Source organism: Natrix helvetica (genome assembly GCF_964273705.1).
Source record: "Natrix helvetica genome assembly, chromosome: Z".
NCBI classification, from domain to species: Eukaryota; Metazoa; Chordata; class Lepidosauria; order Squamata; family Natricidae; genus Natrix; species Natrix helvetica.
This window is the reverse complement of record NC_138554.1, coordinates 2,849,863-2,873,009: the sequence shown is the minus strand read 5'-3', so window position 1 is coordinate 2,873,009 and position 23,147 is coordinate 2,849,863. Positions and strand designations below refer to the sequence as shown.

The following is a 23,147-nucleotide window of genomic DNA, read 5'->3' as shown; positions in this document are numbered from 1 at the left end:
GCCCCGGGCCCAGGGAAGGGGCGGTGGGGTGGCAGTAATTATTCGGGAGGACTTAGAGCCGAGGGAGTCTACTGCACCACAGACGTCCGGATGTGAATCCCTTGTTGTGAAATGGGGCCCTGGGAGACAGTTGGGCCTGCTGATAGTATACCTGGCTCCTCGCTATACATCAGCGGCCCTGCCTGAACTCCTCGAGCTGATCGCATCGGTGGCGGTTGAGACCCCCAAACTTTTAGTGATGGGGGATTTTAACCTGCCATCGATGGGAGAAGCATCAGAGGGGGTTCGGGAGTTCATGGCCTCCATGACAGCCATGGACCTGACTCAAATGATTCAGGGCCCGACACACGAGGGAGGTCACACCTTGGACCTTGTTTTTGTCTCTCGCCAGTGGTTGAGTGATCTGGGAGGAGGGGACTTAACCATCACTCCCCTGTCATGGTCAGATCACTCACTCCTTCGTCTTGACTTCCCTGGTGCTACCTCCCGCTGCGGGGAGGCGGAACCGGAAAGCACTAGATGGTTCCGCCCCAGGCGCCTGATGGAACCAGATAGGTTCCAGACGGAGCTTGGGCCACCTCCTGTAACCCTGACCCGCCCCCGGGTAGAGGACCTGGTGGTCGCATGGAATAATGCGACTACCGGGGCCTTGAACCGGGTGGCGCCTTTGCGGCCTCTCCGGCGGCAACGATCCACCCTGGCCCCTTGGTTTACCGAGGAGCTGAGGGTGATGAAATGCCGCAAGAGACGTCTAGAGAGTCATTGGAGATCCTCTCGTTCCGAACTTGATCGAACACAGGCACGAGCCCATTTAAGGACGTACCTTGTGGCATTGAGAGCGGCCAAACGCCAATATTGTGCCACTCTCATTGCATCCGCAGAGAACCGCCCTGCCGCCCTGTTTCGGGTGTCCTGCTCCCTCTTGTTTCAGAGGCCGCGGGAGGCCCCTCTACAGGGCAGAGCAGAGGAATTTGGGAAATATCTGCAGGATAAAATCGCTCAAATTCGGAAGGATTGGGTCCCTGTTAGTGGTCCAATGGAGACGTCCGTGGCGAGTCTTGAGGAATCGACCTGGGAGGAGTTTGACTTGGTTGCCATCGAGGATTTGGACAGAATGCGTGGACGACTGCGACCCACCACATGTTTATTGGACCCGTGCCCCTCCTGGCTTGTACTGGCATCCTGGGAGGTTACACGAGACTGGCTCCTGGACCTAGTGAACGCCTCGCTGAGCGAGGGGTCTCTCCCGGCCGCCTTGAAAGAGGCGGTGGTGAGACCCTTGCTCAAGAAGCCTTCCCTGGATCCTTTGGAGCTGGCCAATTATCGTCCTGTCTCCAACCTTCCCTTTTTGGCGAAGGTTGTAGAGAGTGTGGTGGCCTACCAGTTTCCACGGCATCTGGAGGAAAATGATTATCTAGACCCGCGCCAGTCCGGCTTCCGCCCCGGTCACAGCACGGAGACGGCCTTGGTCGCGTTGGTGGATGATCTCTGGAGGGCCAGAGACAGAGGTTGTTCCTCTATCCTGGTCCTATTAGACCTCTCGGCGGCTTTTGATACCATCGACGATGGTATCCTGCTGCGCCGGCTGGAGGGGTTGGGGGTCCGGGGCACCGTTTTGCGGTGGTTCGGCTCCTACCTTTCTGGCCGGACGCAGCGTGTGTTGGCAGGGGAGGAGAGGTCGACCCTACGCCCCCTTACTTGTGGGGTGCCACAGGGGTCGGTCCTCTCACCACTCCTGTTCAACACATATATGAAGCCGCTGGGTGAGATCATCCGTGGTTTCGGGGTGGGATACCATCTGTACGCTGATGATACTCAGCTGTACTTTTCCACCCCGAACCACCCCAACGAGGCCATCGAAGTGAGGTCCCGGTGTGTGGAAGTCGTACGGATCTGGATGGATGACAACCGACTCAAACTCAACCCCTCCAAGACGGAGTGGCTGTGGGTACCGGCTCCCCGGTTCAGCCAATTAATTCCATCATTGGCCATCGGGGGCATTCAACTTGCCCCCGTGGAGCGGGCGCGCAATTTGGGCATCCTCCTGGATGCCCGGCTGTCCATGGATGACCATGTGACAGCCGTGGCAAGGGGGGCGTTCCACCAGGTTCGCCTGGTGCGCCAATTGCGCCCCCTACTGGACCGGGACGCCTTACGCACAGTCACTCATGCGCTGGTGACGTCTCGCTTGGACTACTGTAACGCTCTCTACATGGGGCTTCCCTTGAAATGCACCCGGAGGCTACAGTTGGTCCAGAACGCAGCCGCGCGGGTAATTATGGGGAGTACTAGGTACTCCCATGTGACACCATTCCTGCGCGAGCTGCACTGGCTTCCTGTGGTCTATCGGGTGCGTTTCAAGGTTTTGATAACAATCTTTAAAGCGCTCCATGGCTTAGGACCTAGTTACTTGCGGGATCGTATTCTGCCCCATACATCCCTGCGACCAATCTGCTCGCACAGAGAGGGCCTCCTCCAGGTGCCGTCCACCAGACAGTGTCGAGGGGCGGCGCCTAGGAATAGAGCCTTCTCTGTGGCGGGCCCAGCCCTGTGGAATGACCTCCCCCCGGATATTAGGAATACCTCTGACCTCCGCTCCTTTCGTGTAAAGCTCAAGACCCACCTTTTTCAAGTTGCTGGCCTGGCTCAACTTTGATCCAACTATATCGCTCCTGACGGGTTTTTTATTTGGGGTATTTTAATTATATTCAATTTATTTAGGGGTTTTTAAACATTGTGTTTTTACTTGTTTTTATCTATCAGTTCACCTCCTCCTTGTATATGTCGTATATATGTCTTGGTATATGTTTTGTTATATGTATGTTGATATATTTATTTCCTATGTTTTGTTGTACGCCCAAGGGTTCCTTCGGGAGAGGGTGCGGCTAAGAAATAAATATTTTATTATTATTATTATTATTATTATTATTATTATTATTATTATTATTATTATCTATCATCTATCTATCTATCTATCTATCTATCTATCTATCTATCTATCTATCTCTATCTCTATCTCTATCTCATCTGTATCTCTATCTCTATCTATATCCATCCATCCATCTACCTACCTATCTATCTATTATCTATATCTATCTATCTATCTATCTATCTATCTATCTATCTATCTATCTATCTATCTATCTATCTATCTATCTATCTATCTATCTATCTATAGGATATAGTGGAAAGCTTTAACTATTATGATGCAAAACATTTGTACCCACACAACACACTGTTTAATGAATGATGAAATATTTGTATTAAAAGAAAATAAAAAACATTTGGGGAAAAACGGTGTCATAGTTTCAAGGATGTGGATGATTGCAGGAAACTTCTCTGCTTCACAGTAGACATTAATTTATCTCCGAATATTTTATGCAGACAGCCTCCCTTCCCCCGTGCTGAGAGTGGATCCGTTGTCCCAGAGGGTGAAGGAAGGTGACCCCTTGTTCTTCCTCTGCTCAACGGAAGGAGACAACGCAGAGAAGAAGTTCCACTTCTACAAGGATGGGATGGAGATCACCAGCAGCTATGAAGGTCTTAGGAAGGATTCCAGTGATCTCTCAGATCTTCTTCAAAATGGCTCTCTGAGAATCCCTCATGCCACCTTCAACCACAGTGGGGAATTTGCTTGCAGTTATGAGGAAAATATAAATGGGCGCTGGGTCATGACTTCTTGGAGCCAGGGAGTGAAGGTCACAGGTGAGCCCGTCGGGGGAAGGATGGATGGGATGAATTCTTGGATGGGAGACTATCAGGAAATCCTACCACCCACAGCAGAGGTGGCATTCAGCAGGTTCTGACCAGTTCCGGAGAACCAGTAGCGGAAATTTTGAGTAGTTTGGAGAACCGGTAAATACCACCTCTGGCTGGCCCAGCCCCTATCTATTCTCTGCCTCCCAAATCCCAGCTGTTTGGGAGGGAATGGGGATTTTGCAGTATCCTTCCCCTGCCACCAAGCCATGTCCAAGCCACATCCAAGTAGTAAATTTTTTTTGAATCCCACCAATGCACCACAGGCCAGACTAGGAAGGACAAAGGAAGATGTGGAGTAAGACAAATGGCTTCTGCGGGGCTTTTAAGTAAACTCCACAGAGAGGTCCATGAAAAATCCAGAACTGAGCTTGATTTTAAAAAAGGGGTCTGTTTCATTTATAGATTTAATAGAATTTAAACCTTCAAGAACAGGCAGAGTAAAAATGTTCTGACGAGAAATACTAAATCATCTTTTTTTTTTTTGTTACTCAAACCAGTTGGTACCCAAGATTCAAATCCTATTTGGAGATATTCCTGGACGGCGCTTCTTCTTATAATCCTTCTGGTTCCTTTGGCCTTTTATTGCTGGAAGAAGAAGAGGAGTAAGTGAAGCGATTTGGGTTCAAGGGTTCCCTTACCTGGAGTCCCAGATGTGGCTCCTGATGTGGTTGGAGATGTGGACTGAGAGGCCCTCTGGGGAGGCAGCAAAGGGGAGCCAGATCTGGGTTTGAGAGACAATCTGTGAAGAGGGTGGAATGATTCGTCCTTCTTTTTTACTTTTATTGCCGTCTTGGAAGTATCTCCATCCCACGAGCCGTTTCAGCTGGTGGAAAAGAAAGAGGAAGGAGATGTTCTTGGAATGATGGAACCTCAAGCAACAGCAGCAGCTACATCTTCGTCTGTCAAGGTAGCTGGTGGGATTCATTGGTGACTTTGTTCAGCGTCCACATGAGAGTTCTGTTTACACTGGAGAGTGAAACCTGGTTCATGGAGTCCTGTCTAATGACTTTTTGTATCCTCTGGAGTCATCCAACTCTCATTGTGTAGAGACAAACGAGATGCAGTTGTAGTTTAGAGTGCCTGAGACATATTGGTGTAATGTTAGTAGACAGCTGAACTCCAGCCCTTCAGTTCATGAAGAATTTAGTTTCCGAAGGTCCACTTGTCTTGATCTCTGTTAACATCTACTCTTTGTTACTTTGCCTTTTTTGGTTTCAACCAAAAGAATTTAGGCACTGTTGTACCCCTAGATATTTCTTTCAAAGATGGGGAAAGATATCTCTCTTTTTTGCTTTCAATTTAACACACCATGTATTGCCCAAGACATTTTGTTGGCCTTAAAGCTCACAGAAACCTACAAAATGAAAGATATAGTTAAGAATTAGTGGATTATAAACAATCCTTTAAATAAGTGCTGGAGACAAAGTTTTAGAGAAGGTTTCTTCTTAGGAACATCTTATCACCCTCAGGAATCTGAGACGGGAAATTTGGCGGGGTGAGATCTGATGCCGAAGGCCAATCCTTCTTCTTTTAATTGGTGGCTTGGCAATCTTTCTGGGCTGCAGCGGACGAGTTAAACTTACTTATTTCTAAAAATGTTGCAAAAAGATGGAGCAATCCCTTGTTCTCGAGATTCCTGAGTTGTACGGAGATTGAATGTTTGAGCAATGTCCTCTGTTCCACTCTCTTTCCCAGGACTCTGAGGTCACTTACACATGCACCCAGGACTCCTTCACTCTGTCTCCTCCTGGACCAACAAGGAAGAACCATCTTCCACGATGCGAAGAGGAGGGGATATTGTATAGTGACATTGTGTTCCAACCCAAAGGAGACAACAAAGTCATCCCTGATTGCAGCAAGCCGTGAAGAAATGATGAGGTACAGCTGAGCTTCAGTTTAGGGCAGAAGAGAAAACACATCAAATAGGGAAAAATCCTGGGCATAACATTATTCTAGGAGTCTGCCAGGGAATTGAGCAGCTGGTGTCCAAATGGAGTCAGAGACGTTGACACCAACGTGTTGTTTTATATAAATAAATATATTTTACAACTACAGGTAGTACTCGTTTAGTGACCATTTGCAGCCACAACAGCACTGAAAAATAGATCCATGACTATTTTCCACGCTTATAACCGTTGGTCATTCCCATGGTCACCTGATCAAAATTCAGACTCTTGGCAACTGACTCATACTTATGACAGTTGCAGTGTCCCGAGGTCATATGACCCCCTTTCGCGACCTTCTGACAAGCAAAGTAAATGGGGAAGCCAGATTCGCTTAACAACCCTGTCACTAAATGAACAACTGAAACCATTCACTTAACAAATGTGGCAAGAATGGTCGTAAAACAGGGCAAAATTCCCTTGACAAATGTCTCACTTAGCAACAGAAATGTGTGGTCGACAGTTGAGGACTCCCAGAGCAAAAAAGTTAGTCAGGCTCAACAGGATCTTCGTGAGGTAAATCACAGAGCTCACAGAAAAAAAAGGCGGGAAAATGGAACCTTCCCCCCAAAACAATCCCAGGAACCAATTACAGCACAGATTGCCTCATGCAGGAGCCAGCATTCTTCAACCAATCAGCTACAACCATGTCTTTGGCTCCCTACCCAACCACACAGCTCCAGCTATTAATTTAAATATCTTAACAGAATCCCACTTCTATCTCGGTATAGACTTGAGTCCGTTGGCAAGATATTGGTCAGATTGAGCACCACTATTGGCTTCTGTGAAGTCACCAAAGAAATATCACCAAGGTTGCTACCAGAAGTCAAGCTTGAGAACCAAAAGAAGCCATAATACGTTCCCATTCAGTCTTCCTTGCGGTAAGCTTTTATCAACAGGATGTGGTTGTGGTGAAATAGGATTTCCACTTGGTTGGCAGATATACTAGGATGGTTCAGCACGATTAGCTCAATTCAAGATATTTCACTTAATGCCATTCGGAGGCATTTATCTCTAGAGTTTAGACAGCCAACATCTCTCTTGGTTTTTTTTGGTAAATTTTTGCCAGATTTTACGGGCCACAAATTCTAGGTTTATTGTGTTGCCTTCAGAAAAAAATGCCGGCTGTTTTATTTTGATCAGAGACGGGGAGAATGTTGTCGAAGTTGTGCGAGAGATTCTCCAAATCCACACTACTTTGGATTATTTTATCCTATTCTTCTTTTTTTTTTTTCCTTGAAATTCTAGCAAATTGGGCAAAAGTGATGGAACTTTGTTTTCCTATACGACAACTGCAGTGCGATGATTGTCTGGTCAAAAGTGGGAAGGCTTGATACTGGCCACCATCGAAGAATGAACAGGGGTGAAATCCAACAGGTTCTGACAGGTTCTGGAGAACCGGTAGCGGAAATTTTAACTAGTTCGGAGAACCGGCAAATGCCACCGGCTGGAGTGGGGAGGGAATGGGGATTTTGCACTATCCTTCCCCTGCCACGGCCACCAAGCCACACCTACCAAACCACACCACGCCCACCAAGACACGCCCACAGAACCAGTAGTAAAAAAAAAATGCATTTCACCACTGAGAACGGAGACGGTCAGTCAACTTCCTTGATTAGAGAAATGACGAGAGGAACGTTTATGGCTGACCGGAAACTTTTTGTAGAGGTTTTGCATGAAATATTTTAAGAAATGCACTAATGAATCACGGGGTTTTTTGAGGGTTAGAAAAAAAAAAGTGGATCCTAGAAAAAGTGAGCTTTCTGATACTCCCAGAACGAAACTTTTTATACTTGCATTTGCTGCGAAGGAAATTGAAAGCTTATTGCTATTTGTGTCTTGACTTGTTTTTTTCTCTTTGTTCTCTTTATTCTGTGTTCATTTTTATGTTCTCTTTTAAAAAATCAGATTTTTTTCCAGAGGTGGTTTTACATAATTTTAACACCGGTTTGCTGCTCACTAAAAATGGGAGCGGGTGGGCGCGCCTTTCCGCGTGCGTTTTGCTCGCACGTGGGCCTTGCACGCATGCGTGCGGCTTAGAAAAACGTGGATAAATAGGACGGCATAGGGGCAGGTGGAAGGGTGGATCCACAGGTCACCACTACCAGTTCACCCAAACTAGTCTGAACCGACTGAAAACTACAACGGATTTTTTTCCTCATTTCCTTCCTTCCTTCCTTCCTTCCATCCTCTTTCTTTCTTTCTTTCTTTCTTTCTTTCTTTCTTTCTTTCTTTCTTTCTTTCTTTTTCTCTTTCTCTTTTTCTTTTTTCTTTCACTTTTTCTCTTCCTTCCTTCCTTTCTCTTTCTTTTTTTCTCTTTCTTCCTCTTTTTCTTTCTTTCTTTCTCTTTCTCTTTCTTCTTCCTTTCACTTTTTCTCTTTCTTTTTTTCTTTCCCTTTCTTTCTTTTCTCTCTCTTTCTCTCTTCCTTCCTTTCTCTTTCTTTCTTTTTTCTCTTTCTTCCTCTTTTTCTTTCTTTCTCTTTCTCTTTTTTCTTTCTTTCACTTTTTCTCTTTCTTTTTCTTTTTTCTTCCTTCCTTCCTGTCTCTTTCTTTCTTTTTTCTCTTTCATCCTCTTTTTCTTTCTTTCTCTTTCTCTTTTTTGTTTCTTTCACTTTTTCTCTTTCTTTCTTTTTTCTTTCTTTCTCTCTTCTTTGCTTTCTCTTTCTTTTTTCTCTTTCTTCCTTCCTTTCTTTCTTTCTTTCTTTCTTTCTTTCTCTTTCTCTTTTTTCTTTCTTTCACTTTTTCTCTTTCTTTCTTTTTCTTTCTCTTTCTTTTTTCTCTCTTCCTTCCCTCCTTCCTTTTTCTTTTTTCTCTTTCTCTTTCTCTCACTTTTTCTTTCTTTCTTTCTCTTTTTCTTTCTTTCTTTCTCTTTTTCTTTTTTTCTTTCACTTTTTCTCTTTCTTTCTCTTTCTCTCTCTCTCTCTCTCTCTTCTTTCACAACACCCTGTTTATATCTATGAGAAAGAGGTGACTCTGATATTCTCCATTCCCACAAAGAGAGAAGCAGTGGATCAAGGGACATGGCCTTCAAGGCTGCATGGATGAATATTCTACTAGGGTACTAAGAATTATGGCTGTGTGTAATGTTACATATTGTAATGTAAGGGAAGAAAGTTCAGCCTCGAATACCAAAGTGACAGCTAAAGTTCCTGGTTAAGGAGGGATGAGATAGAAATGATCTCACTGACTTATGAGAAACATATTTGCTGAAGATTTGGTTGACTCAGCCTTCTGGACTTCCGAGGACCCAGATTGTTGGGGGCAAGAGGCTGACTCTGTAAACCACTTAGAGAGGGCTGTAAAACATTGTGAAGTGGTATATATATAAGTCCAAGTGCTATTGCTATTTTGAGATAGAAGAGGACTCATGATTTCTTGGACTTTAGTCTTGTCACTGACTACCTCTTAAACTAAAATGTTAAAAATAGAACATCTCAAGTTCTAAGATACTGTAAATATTGGGGGCCAAAATAAGGGGAAAGTGTGGGTAACAGAACAGAGTACCCACAGATTGCTTCAAAAAGTGGGTATGGTGTCGGCATGGCTTGGTGGGCATGACCAGGGAAGGATACTGTAAAATCTCCATTCCTTCCCCACTCCAGGGGAAAGTTATGGCAAAATCCCCATTCCCTCCTGATTTACTGGGACTCGGGAGGCAGAGAATAGATGGGGGCGAAGCTAGTCAGAGGTGGTATTTACCAGTTCTCCAAACTACTCAAAATTTCCACTACCGGTTCTCCGGAACTGGTCAGAACCTGCTTAATACCACCTCTGGAGCAAATTCTCAAAAAAATATTCTTCTTTTTGGAAGACAAAGCATTTTGGGGTACGGTATGCCCACGAGTCTTCTCGAGGGTAGAAATCTGAATTGTGCAAGTACGGACTTCAGAACTATAACAGAAAAGAGATTTATTTACAGGAAATAAAGTATAGGGGTAGATGTTGCCACAAAGAAGAGGGAGTCAAACTATTCTCCAAGGCACCTGAGGGTAGAACAAGAAGCAATGGGTGGAAACTAATCAAGGAGAGAAGCAACTTAGAACTGAGGAGAAATTTCCTGACAGTGAGAACAATGAATCAGTGGAACAGAAGTTGCCTCCAGAAGTTGTGAATGCCCCAACACTGGAAGTCTTTAAGAAGATGTTGGATAGCCATCTGTCTGGAACGGTATAGGGTTTCCTGCCTAGGCAGGGGGTTGGACTAGAAGACCTCCAAGATCCCTTCCAACTCTACTATTGTATTATTGTATTATTGAAACCAGCCAGTGAGAGGACTGCATCTACTAAAAGTCAGACTTAACAACCAAAAAAAAGCCCACAAGTTCTTACTAAATCTTGGTCAGGGTTGATTTTACCTGACAGGATGTGATTGGTTGAGAGGAAGAACAGAATTCTGTAGTGTCTCTGATGTGTCTGAAAACAAAGGAAATATTTGCTCATACTCGTGAGGGGGGAAAAAAATAGTCATATCGGTCCATTCTCTGCGGGGTAAACAAGCTGTGGCGGAAGGCAACTTTTACAAACCATTTTTTGCAATTAATATGGGATCCCTCAGCATGATTAGCCCAATTCAAGATATCCAGCGAGGTACAATTTGGATCGAATGATTTGCAGATCTTAGACAATTTTTGCAGACTCTCCCAGGGGCAGAAACATATATTCTAGTTTGGCTGTATTGTTTTTACCAGAAGTGCTTGAGTGTACGTTATACATCAAAAAATAAAATACAAACAAACATCCTTCACGTTCTATGCAATTGAATTGAAAACCCCTGCTATTGCATTAATATTGCACGGTGCAGTAGAATTCAATATAGTTACTGCTCTGGGGTAGAAGCTGTTTTTCAGCCCATTTGGCCTTGTTTTTGTTGTCCTGTACCGGCTGCCAGATGGTAATATTTCAAAAAAAAAAGGGTGCCCAGGATGAAATGGATCTTTAAGAATGTTTTGAACTTTCTTAAGGCAGCAGGAGCTTGAAATTCTAGCAATTTCAACATAATTTTTTTTTTTTTTGGATGATTGCAGAAAGATTAGGATCAGGTCAAAGAACGGGTGCTTTATGGAATTCTGGGAGTTGACGTTCACACATCTTACAGTTGCCAAAGTTGAAAAACATCGGTGTGGAGTTTAATTGTGCCTGCTTGTACTTACCATTTTTTTTACTTTCTGGACCCTTCAACAGATAGTAACCAGAAGGAGGAAGTAGGTCAGAAAGATAATCAGGAATGAATAACAGCTATTTCCCTCAGATGGGCTTTCCGATGCTTCTAAATGTGATAATTCCTCTACTGAGAACAGATTCAGTTGAGATGTTCCTTCAGCTTTGGCTCCTCGGTTCTTCTACAAGAGCCAGAAATCTCTTCGATGGGTCCTCAAAATTCCATCTCCTCATCATCTTTTAACGACCCCATCATCCTTTGGGGGCTGGAGTCTGGGCAATTGTATGGAACAGATTGTTTAGTGGCCAGATGCCCTTCCTGTCACCAACGCGGAGTTTTATTCAGCATTGTGCCCAGAGAGAGAAATATCTGCCTCTACCTAGGATTGAACTCACAGCCTCCTGATTGTGAGGCGAGAGAGCTTCGCCTCTAGGCCACCACACCACTCTCCTCAAAATTCCAAATATGCCCTGTGAAAAAACACTCAGAACAAAATTATTCTTTTTTGGGGGGGGGAGGAAAAAGCAATTTTGGGGTATGGTAGATGATGAGTCTTCCTCAACACTTTGTGAATTGAGTCTAGGAAGAAAGAAAGGAGGAAATGATTACAGGATTACAGGGAAAGAGCGCATAAATCCTTAAATTAAGTGTTCCTCAACCTCAGCAAATTTAAGTTGTGTGGACTCCAAGAATTCATAGCTAACTGGGGAATTCTGAGAGTAGAAATCAACATGGCGTGAAGTAGCCAAGGTTGAGACACACTGACTTTCATAATTATGGTTGGCACAGCCTCAGGGATGAAATATACTTACTTTTGCTACCATGCAATGTGAGTGCGCACCACCTCCACGATGCGCAGGACCTTCCGCGTATGCGTAGCGCATCAAAAACAGAAGTGATGATATCTGGACAGGTGGGCGGAGCCTGATACCGATCCTGCTTTCTAGCTCATCTAAATCGCGCGTCACCGTTGATCGTTGAAATATCACCCGAACCGGTTGCATTTTTACAACCGGTTCGGGCGAACCAGTCCAAACCGCTAGTCTTTCACCCCTGCACATCCTCAAGCCTTGAACTTTTGCTTTTCCGCGGTTGAACCATCGGGCTAATTTTGCCAAACTCTGATCCCGTTCGAAGGTACTTGAAATGAATCAAGTGAAAGCATACCAAGAAACCACCAGATCTACTCTTGCCTGGGGAAACACTTTTCGCGATTCGTCATCTGCGTGTCGGGAAGGGTAATCTGAGGTAAAATCGGAGTATGAAAACGAACAGCAAACTAACACCCCCTCCTCCCCACCAAAAAAGAAAAACAAACTTTTCACAGAGAGCTTCATTATTATGAAGCGAAGCCAGCGAAAAAGGAACTATGATGAGCTCAGGTTTCTTTCTGAAAAGCCATAGAAATGAGGCCTTAAGGCTGATCTTACGCTCACTTTCCACTTCCCCTTGTTCTGTCACGTTTTTCGGGCGTCTAGAAGAAAAAAAACGGGTTCCAGTTTTCACACAACAAAGCTTTCGATGTGGTCGGCCCTTTGTGCGTGCAGCTATTTGTAAAAAGAGAGCATTTGACCACAACTGGCTTAGCTCCTTGAAGAGTGGTGTCAAATGACTGGTTATTTCCCTCCACAAGAATAAAAATAAGCTTCCTTTGACTTCAGGGACTTCAGAGAGACTTCAAGGTTTTGTTTGATTTCTTGCCATTTGCATCCAGAACCACTGGCTTTCTTCTTGATGAACCTCAACGAGAACTTATGTGCCTCGTAAGCTTTCCCCCCCACCCTCAATTTTTTTTTACATTTTTTATTCTCTTACATACCATTTTAAATATACATTCACATAATTGTTATTCTTCTTTACGTCTGCATACTTTTATTATTTCATTTAATAGGTTATAACATACAGTTTGGGTTGCTATATTTACCATCCCTTCCGCCTGTTGTAACACCACCTTATTTTCCCTTTCTTTCCCCCCCTCCCTTCTCTACTTCCCTAATCCATCACACATTCCAGAGACTTCTTTCTTTTTGATCTTCTGTTCGTCTTCCAAGAAGGTGGACAACATTTGTTCTTGCTAAAAGGTAACAATTAGATAGATTTGTTTTATTTCTATTTTCTTATTTTTGTATTAAAGCTTGTTTTTAATTAGAACATGTTCTCGGGTTTTTATTTTTGTTTTTCTTGAAGATATGCTGTTTGGAAAAGCCGTCGATTCTAGACCTCATTAGCTTAGGGTGAAATTTCCCCTGTCACTCCCTTCCATCTTCCTCTCCTCACCTCTATCTTCCTTCTCTTCTCTTCCTCTCCTCTCCTCCTTTCTCCCTTTCTTTTTCTATTGTTGTAGGTGTCTCTCTTTCAAATCTCAGTTTATGATTCCTTGGGATTGTATTTCCTTAAACCCCAAAATAATTTGGTATCATTTCTTATTCTCTCACCTTCGCTAATCTATCCTGTTTCCCACCCCCCACTTTATATCTCGCTCTTGAATATATACTTATAGAATTAATATTTTCTTTTCTGTTTTCCCCCTTTCCCCCTCCTCTTTTCCACTTAATAATGCATCATCTGGGTTCTATATCTTCTCCCTACTTTCTTTTCTAGCATCCTTTCTCTAACCAATCATAAAATCTTCCCCATGTCTCAAAGAATTCCGATTCCTCTTTATCCTTTATTTTCATTGTCAACCTATTCATCTCTGCACAATCTAATATCTTTTTTTATTATCTCTTCATCTGTTGGTAGCTTATTTAATTTCCAATTTGGGGCAAATACAATTCTCGCTGCTCTGCCTCGTAAACTTTGAGGCAGAACACGTGAAGGCTAATTTTCTCTCTTCAGACAAAGAACATTTATGGAAGTGTTGGAGGAAATGCCCGTCTGGGTTCAGTTCCAAGTGGGGGGGAAAGACCCTGGATTCATGGAAGTTGCTTGGAAAGAAGGTTTATTGATGACGGACAGGACCACGTGGTTTGAGGTCCTGCGGGGGAAAAGGGAAGAGATGCTGAGAGTACCCTGGTTTTATGCCCTCTCTGGGCTTTTGAATTTGAGCTTGTATCCTGATTGGTTGTCAGACTCTCATGGGGCCATGCAGGGGCAAATGTAGGTTGATCTGAATCCCAAGCTTGGTTGAGCCTTGATGGATGATGTAATCTTCCCAGGTTCCATGTGGTGACATGGGTAGAGGGCTAATCCTACCTTTGTTGGATCTTGGGTGAGGGCATTTGCCTTTGAATAGACCTAGCTCTCTCTTTATCTCTTAAGTGCGGACATCTGTTGTGGGCTCCTGAGGAGGGTGGAGGCTATTAAGCGTGAATCTGTTTCCTGCCTAAAAAACCATGTTTCTCCATTCCTCATCCAGGGAAATATAATATTAATATTTCCTAGAATATTTCATTTTTCTAGGAGAGGGGTGGGTGCTAGCTTCCTACAAAAGCTATGGAGGCATTTAATACAATAGCAGAGTTGAAAGGGACCTTAGAGGTCTTCTAGTCCAACCCCCTGCCTAGGCAGGAAACCATATACCATTTCAGACAAATGGCTCTCCAACATCTTCTTAAAGGCTTCCAGTGTTGGGGCATTCACAACTTCTGGAGGCAACTTCTGTTCCACTGATTCATTGTTCTAACTGTCAGGAAATTTCTCCTCAGTTCTAAGTTGCTTCTCTCCTTGATTAGTTTCCACCCATTGCTTCTTGTTCTGCCCTCAGGTGCCTTGGAGAATAGTTTGACTCCCTCTTCTTTGGGGCAACCCCTGAGATATTGGAAGACTGCTATCATGTCTCCCCTAGTCCTCCTTTTCATTCAACTAGACATACCCAGTTCCTGCAACCGTTCTTCATATGTTTTAGTCTCCAGTCCCCTAATCCTCTTTGTTGCTCTTCTCTGCCCTCTTTCTAGAGTCTCCACATCTTTCCTTCATCGTGGTGACCAAAACTGAATGCCGTATTCCAAGTGTGGCCTTACCAAGGGATTATAAAATGGTATTAACCCTTCACGTGATCTTGATTTCAACTGAATTGTCTTGATGCAAGAATGATGTTAGCTGATTGTTGAGCAATTAAGATGTAATATAATTAAAACCTATCCAGCGTTTGATCCAAAAGACTCACAGTAATCCCAACTAATTCAACAGAAAGAAATCACTAAAATTTGTCACTGATTTCAGTGGGGTTAAAGCACCGTCAGTGTTCCTGAAATGAAAGGCAATGCAATTTAAAATGTAGATGTGCGCGGGAAGCGTGTTTCAAATATTTTCCTCTTCAAAATACTACTAATATGCCACATGATCTCTAAACCGTGGCTTGCATTGCATTCTTATCTCACAACTATCTAAAGTATGTGGTCCCCTCTTGTGACAAATGGTGGACACCCCACGCCTTGAAACTCTGACACCAAGTTTGGTGAGGTCTTAGTCACTGAATTGGACTCAATAAGACATTTGAACCTCTTTCCGCTGCTGATTCAGTTCTACAGAGGAAGGATTAAGTCTGCCATCTGCACCTCCATATCTGTCTGGTTTGGCTCTGCAACTCAACAAGACAGACAGAGACTTCGACGGATAATTAGATCTGCAGAAAAAACAATGGCTACCAACCTGCCTTCCATTGAGGACCTGTAACACTGCACAAGTCAAAAAGAGGGCTGTGAAAATATCTACAGACCCCTCGCGTCCTGGGCATCAATAGTTTCAACTCCTACCCTCAAAACGTTTCCTAATATGATTTGATAGCTTATTAGTGACTATCACTAAGTGTTGTCTCTTTTTTTATTCTTGATGAATCTATTTTATTCTCCTTACGTACCCTGAGAGGATATATACCAAAGACAAATTCCTTGTCTGTCCAATCACACTTGGCCAATAAAGAATTCTATTCTATTCTTTGGAAAGGGAAAATACAGGAATTTTAAGATCAAGAAAAAAAAACCTAGGCAAATGGGTGGAGAGAAGAGAATATAAGAGAAATGAAGTTCCTGAGAGACTAAATGATTGAAAGGAGGAAAGAAAGAAAAGGATTTATACAATACAATAGCAGAGTTGTAAGGGACCTTGGAGGTCTTCTAGTCCAACCCCCTGCCTAGGCAGGAAACCCTATACCGTTTCAGACAGATGGCTATCCAACATCTTCTTAAAGACCTCCAGTGTTGAGGCATTCACAACTTCTGGAGGCAACTTCTGTTCCACTGATGAATTGTTCTAACTGTCAGGAAATTTCTCCTCAGTTCTAAGTTGCTTCTCTCCTTGATTAGTTTCCACCCATTGCTTCTTGTTCTACCCTCAGGTGCCTTGGAGAATAGTTTGACTCCCTCTTCTTTGTGACAACCCCTGAGATATTGGAACAGTGCTATCATGTCTCCCCTAGTCCTTCTTTCTCTTAGTAGTAATACTCCTACTAGTATTTACTAGTAGAATAAAATGAAATTTAGTAAATATTGTCAACTTTATATATTCAATACAATGTGAGGGATATAGATTAAAATTATTACTTGTGGATAACGAATTAAACGAAATGTTTACTATATAAAATTAAACTTGAGGATATGTGTTATTAATAGTAAAACAGAATCATGGATGGAAAGAATAATTTAAATTTGATTAATTTTGAGAGGCAAATAAGGATATTGTCTATATATTAAGAAAAAATTAACATTAAGCGGGAGACTATGGAATACAAATAAGATGACTGAAAGGTAAAATGGAAATATGATGTAAAATGTAATATGCACAATAGAAGATGTAAGGGGGGGGGGGGACAAGGACAACCCCTTGTTTATAAAAGAAGTTAAAATATGCAACAACAAAATAAAAAACTTTGTTTGCAATAAAAAAAAAGAATTTTATTCTATTCTATAAATTTTGACAGAGTTTGCTTTCTTTAATGCTTTGCCAGTAGGTGCAACATGGAAGAACTGGTCCTCCGTTTTAAGGACAACTCATAATTAGAGAATTATTTGCTAATAATCTTGTCATTGCAGGTAACTTCTCCAGGTACGTCCTTCACTTAGTTTTGCAGTTGAAGCTTCCTCAGACGGCTGCCCACAAACCCATTGGAGTCCGTAGACATTGCTAGGTGCCAACCGGCTAAAAGTTCTCGGAAACTTAATTTGGCTCCCAATTTTCCTCATTTCAGTCAGATAACTAATCCAATTATTATTATTTATTTATTCCTTTTTTAAAGCTACAACAATTCCCTTCGCGCTCCTCGCAATAGCTTCAAAATAGACCAATGAGAGAGAAGCCTCGCGGAACCAATCAGAAAACAACTCCCGGCGCGCGTTCAAACCTCCAAACCAAGCCATTGTGTTTCCTTGTCCAATAGCGAACGACCGCTTCGACCTCCCTGATTGGCTCTCCCACTTTCCCGCCCGAATTCTACGGACCAACCGCCGCTTGACGATCGGAGCCCCCTCATCAGCATACGGCTGCTTATAAAAGGAAAGCGGGACCGCGACGTTCTTCACTTTGCTGTTTGCCAGCGTGAGAGAAAGAGCGAAGATGCCCGAGCCCGCGAAATCCGCGCCGGTGCCCAAGAAGGGGTCGAAGAAGGCCATCACCAAGACGCAGAAAAAAGGCGACAAGAAGCGCAGGAAGAGCCGCAAGGAGAGCTACTCCATCTACGTCTACAAGGTCCTCAAGCAGGTCCACCCCGACACCGGCATTTCCTCCAAGGCCATGAGCATCATGAACTCCTTCGTCAACGACATCTTCGAGCGCATCGCGGCCGAGGCTTCCCGCCTGGCTCACTACAACAAGCGCTCCACCATCACTTCCCGCGAGATCCAGACGGCCGTCCGTCTCCTGCTGCCCGGCGAACTGGCCAAGCACGCCGTCTCGGAGGGCACCAAGGCCGTCACCAAGTACACCAGCTCCAAGTAGACCACCGGCTACTTTGGACTGGACCGCAGGGAAGACTTAACCCGCCAACCAACCCCCAAAAGGCTCTTTTAAGAGCCGCTCACGTTTTCTTCGAAAAGTCTGAGGTCGCTTTACCGGGCTGTTTATATTGCTACATTTATGGTTCCCCCATCTAAGATTGAAAGTAACGAGTGTAGCCGTTACACGTTCGCTGATTTGTAAAGGAAAGTAAAAATTTGCAAACTGGATATGTTTCGCTTAGGGCCTGCTTGTATTTCTCCGGAATTAATTGGGCATTGATTTTTATTGGTAATTCAAGCACTGTGTCAACAGTGGATGCATTGCTAGAGAGAACTGGACTTTTATTTCTTTTTTTTCTTTCAAAGCTTCTTCAGCTCTGGCAGGACCCTGGGGAAAGGATGGGTGGCTGTCCTTGTGGGAGCTGAAGAAGCTTCTTGGATGAGAAGTGAAATGTCTTCAAAAGAAAAAGTCCAGTTGCCTCCTGAAAAAAAAAAAAACCACTTTTGGGATAACCATGATCTGGATGACTGCGAATAAAACTGACTTTGCCAGAGAAGTTCCTGGAGGATGGGCTCCAGCATGAGTCCAAAAGCTTGGGAAGATCAAACCTCTTGGTGACCTACCCCGATTGTATCCCTGCACTATTAATTAAAATTTCAATGTAGAATAGAATTCTTTATTGGCCAAATTGGACACACAAGGAATTTTGTCTTTGGTGCATAAAATAGTGGACATTAAAAAAAAATACATTCATCAAGAATCTGGAATATAGAATAGAATAGGAATGAGAAGAGAATAGAGGAGCGACAAGAGAATAGAGAATGGAATATAGAAGAGAATAGAGAACAGAATAGCATTCTTTATTGGCCAAGTGGGGTTGGACACACAAGGAATTTGTCTTTGGTGCATCTGCTCTCAGTGTACACAAAGAAAAATAAAATGCATTCATCAAGAATCATATGCAAGACTTAATGATAGTCACAGGTTACTAATAAGCAATCAAATCCTACTAGGAAACCAAACAATATCAATTGTAAATATATAAGCAACATGGTTATAGTCCTAAGTGGGGAGAGATAGGTACTAGGAAGGAAAAGAACAGTAATAGTAATACAGTCTTAGTAAATTATTTGACGGTGTTGGGATCAGTTGTTTAAGCAGAGTGATGGCATTCAGGGGGGAAACTGTCCTTGTGTCTAGTTGTTGTGGTGTGCAGTGCCCTATACATAGCATCGTTTTAAAGTTAGGAGTTGAAACCATTTATGTTCAGGATGTGAGGGGGTTGTAGATATTTTCACAGCCCTCTTTGACTCGTGCAGCGTACAGATCCTCCATGAAAGGCAGCTTGGTAGCAATTTTTTCCCCTCCTGCAGTTCTAATTATCCGTTGAAGTCTGTTTTGTTTGGTTGCAAACACAAACCAGACAGTTTTAGCGGTGCAAATGACAGACTCTATAATTCCTCTGTATAAAACACTAATATTCAGATAATGGGGGAAGGAAGAGAAGGAGTGTAAGGGGGGGGAGGAAGAGAAGGAAAATAAATTGAACTTCCAACGTTATTATTGGCCCATTTGGCCATTTCTGCTAACTCCCATCACAGTTTGTTTTTTCCCCCTCCATCCATTTTTCCACTGCATTGTGTGGGAATTGGCATATTTCTTCTTTTTGCACCGTTTTTAAAAAACATTTTACCCGTATGTGAAAGTGACAAGGTGCAAATGCTAGTGTTTGCAGCACATTGAATCCTGTTAAAAGCCTCTTCTGTGAGCTGCATTGGTATAATTTTTAAGAGTGCAGACTCTAGCGATATGAGGTGAGATCGTAAAATGTACCACTCTAACGGCAGTAAGATATACCACTCCAGTAAAATAAAATATACCACTCTTAATGGGAGAAAGTGAAGGGGAACTAAAGAGCCTCTGGATGCGGGTGAAGGAGGAGAGTGCAAAAGTGGGCTTGAAACTCAACCTTAAGAAAACTAAGATCATGGCATCCGGCCCTCTCAACTCCCGGCAAATAGATGGGGAAGAAATGGAAATATTCTATTCTCTATTTTATTCTATTCCATTCCATATTTTCTATTCTATTCTCTATTCCATTCGATTCCATATTTTCTTTTCTATGCTTTTTTCCCCTTTTCTATCCTATCCTATCCTATCCTATTCATCCCCAGGGCAAATAGATGGGGAAGAAATAGAGATAGTGACAGATTTTATTTCCCTGGGCTCCAAGATCACCGCAGATGGAGACGGCAGCCAAGAAATCAAAAGACGCTTGCTTCCTGGGGAGGAAAACTATGGCAAAACTAGACAGCGTAGTAAAAAGCAGAGACCTCACCCCGCCAACAAAATGTGTGTAATCAAGGCTATGGTTTTCCCAGGCTGTGAAGGTTGGACCATACGTAAGGCTCCCCCAAACCCTAAAATAAGTTACCCAGACCCAATCCGCATATCAAAGGATAAAGTCTGCAGTTAATTAAGTTAGGTCTGTCTCCCAGTGGAACTGCCTGTTCAAAAGAATACGTACTTACACACACACATGCCTATCAAGTGTCACCATGTAGAAACTTCAGCATGTAGAAACTTCCACATCCCAGACAAGCTCCCCCTATAAGAGTATGATGTTCTACCCCATTGCCTACTGGGGCAATGCCAGTTGCCTCACCTTGCTAAGCATACAGTATAAACTCCAGACTTATTTGTGACATTTTGTCACAGTATATTGTTACTTGGGGTTTTAGCACTTTAAAAAGTGTTGTTAGCATTTTTTTCAAAAGTGTTATTAGCATTTTTAACGTGGAAGCCTTAACCCTCTTGTCTACCTTGAGGAACATACGGATTTTTCTTCTTAATCAAGGCCGTTTCTTTTGGGATATGAAAACTTCTCTTTTTCAGCCCTAAAACAATAGGGAGCCTGTTTCCAAAACCTTCAAACACCCTTGCAAGCTTGAAGGAAGAGTTGTGGAAATGTTATCTAGAAACCGTGTTTTCTATTAGTCCAAGGCTCACACGTAATCAATGCCTTATTGATGAATCACTTGCTTTCTGACATATTGCTTAGAATAACTTTATCGTCACTGGAAACGTACACCAATTGGCGTACATTAAAATGAAATGTCATTCCGTACAGCGCTCAGGCGCCTCCAATATACCCTACATAAGCATGACAAAATAAATGCAAAATTACGCATATACCCTCATGTTATAGTTAGTTGCAAAATCATGTCCGATCCATCTCGACCCCATGGACAATGTTCCTCCAGGCCTTCCTGTCCTCTACCTTCCTCTGGAGTCCATTGAAGCTCAGGCCGACTGCTTCGGTGACTCCATCCAGCCACCTCCTTCTCTGCCGTCCCCTTCTTCTTCTTTTGCCCTCCATCGTTCCCAGCATGAGGCTCTTCTCCAGGGAGTCCTTCTTTCTTATTAGGTGGCCAAAGTATTTGAGTTTCCTCTTCAGGATCTGGCCTTCTAAAGAGCAGTCAGGGTTGATTTCCTCTAGGACTGACCGGTTGGATGGCCTTGCAGTCCAAGGGACTCAATGCAGGAGTCTTCTCCAGCACCAGAGTTCAAAGGCCTCCATTCTTTGGCGCTCAGCCTTCCTTAAGGTCCAACTTTCACAGCCATCCAATGCAACTGGGAAAACCATAAACCTTGACTATACACACTTTTGTTGGCAGGGTGATGTCTCTGCTTTTTAGTCTGCTGTCTAGATTTTCCATCGCTTTCCTCCCCAGGAGCAATCGCCTTTTAATTTCTTGGCTGCCGTCCCCATCTGCGGTGATCTTGGAACCCGGGAAAATAAAATCTGTCCCCACCTCCATTTCTCCCCCCCCCCCATCTATTTGCCGGGAGTTGAGAGGGCCGGATGCCATGATCTTAGTTTTCTTCATGTTGAGTTTCAAGCCAACTTTTGCACTCTCCTCTTTCACCCGCATCAAGAGGCTCTTTTTATATAAAGTGACAAAGAGAAACAACATAGTCTCGATACAATACAATACAATACAATAGTAGAGTTGGAAGGGACCTTGGAGGCTTTCTAGTCCAACCCCCTGCCTAGGCAGGAAACCCTATACCGTTTCAGACAGATGGCTATCCAACATCTTCTTAAAGACTTCCAGTGTTGGGGCACTCACAACTTCTGGAGGCAACTTCTGTTCCCCTGATTGATTGTTCTGTCAGGAAATTTCTCCTCAGTTCTAAGTTGCTTCTCTCCTTGATTAGTTTCCACCCATTGCACAAGTGTAGTATTTGTTGCTGTCCCCCATACAAAGATTTATAATAAATGCTTAATTAATGCTTTTTGCCTTGCATGAATTATACTTGGTGGTTTGTATTTCCAGGCAGGCCAAAAACCCCACCCTTTGCAAAGGTAAAAAAGTGTCTCAAATACAGGGATCAAGTTATTATCAGTTCCATGGGGCACCTGAGTTTTGAGGCAACAACATGAGTTTAAAAAGCTAAACAATCAGACTTGCTTAGTACAGGGATATACAAGGAAATGCAGACTTTCAGGCTAAATTGGAAAAAAAATACTTCAGAAATTAGTGGCAAATTGCTTTTCCGTTGTCCAAGAATTCACTTAAGAGCTGAGCTCTTCGTTCCTTATTCAGGGACCTTAATAAAGGATATAAATTGTAAAGGCTTTCTATTTATTAATTAACCGTAACGCTGGTGGTCCTTTGATTTTGATGCAAACATACATTCAGGAAAAATATTCCCAATTTCCCCAATAAAATCCAAGTTGATTAGAAACGCGGAAGTCTGTAATAGTAGAACCGCCCCGCCCTTCGCTTCTTTTAAGGCATTTCAATTGTTTGTGAGGCAACTTGGAAAAGGCGGGAAAAAGCTGCCGGTTTAGTTTTCCCTCTGGTCCGATTCGGTGGTATATATCAGCCCGTCTCCCAGTCCGCTTTGACAGTTCGTCTATTTCCTGCGGCTTGAAAGCATGTCTGGGCGAGGCAAAGGCGGGAAGGGCTTGGGCAAAGGAGGCGCCAAGAGGCACCGGAAAGTCCTCCGGGATAACATCCAGGGCATCACGAAGCCCGCCATTCGCCGGCTGGCTCGGCGCGGGGGCGTCAAGCGGATTTCGGGGCTCATTTACGAAGAGACGCGGGGCGTCCTGAAAGTGTTCCTGGAGAACGTGATCCGCGACGCGGTGACCTACACCGAGCACGCCAAGAGGAAGACGGTCACGGCCATGGATGTGGTCTACGCCCTGAAGCGCCAAGGCCGGACCCTATACGGCTTCGGCGGTTAATTTGGAGATCGGATCAGAAGAGATGGCGGCGGCGAAAGGCCCTTTTCAGGGCCGCTCAAGTTTTCCAGAAAGGAGCTGCGTCCGATGCAAAGGCAGAGCGTTGCATTTAGAAATACATATGAATGTATATATTCTGCTTCCTCGCGAGAGTTGATAAA

At 43.6% G+C, this 23,147-nt stretch overlaps 2 protein-coding genes across 2 annotated transcripts; both read left to right on the top strand.

Moving 5' to 3' along the window:
• Positions 1-17,304: 17,304 nt before the first annotated feature.
• LOC309381216 (histone H2B 5-like) lies at positions 17,305-17,812 on the top strand. The gene has a single exon (XM_081931957.1). The coding sequence runs from the start codon at positions 17,352-17,354 to the stop codon at positions 17,730-17,732; it is 381 nt and encodes a 126-aa protein (XP_081788083.1). The 5' UTR covers positions 17,305-17,351; the 3' UTR covers positions 17,733-17,812.
• A 4,771-nt stretch (positions 17,813-22,583) lies between these two features.
• LOC309382258 (histone H4) lies at positions 22,584-23,002 on the top strand. Its single transcript, XM_081933848.1, has one exon. It carries the CDS (start codon positions 22,678-22,680, stop codon positions 22,987-22,989), a length of 312 nt encoding a protein of 103 aa, XP_081789974.1. The 5' UTR covers positions 22,584-22,677; the 3' UTR covers positions 22,990-23,002.
• Positions 23,003-23,147: the final 145 nt, after the last annotated feature.

What these genes read in the sequence shown, in the direction of transcription:
- LOC309382258 (XM_081933848.1), top strand. Translation starts at nt 22,678, where the DNA reads ATGTCTGGGCGAGGCAAAGGCGGGAAGGGCTTGGGCAAAGGAGGCGCC.
- LOC309381216 (XM_081931957.1), top strand. Translation starts at nt 17,352, where the DNA reads ATGCCCGAGCCCGCGAAATCCGCGCCGGTGCCCAAGAAGGGGTCGAAG.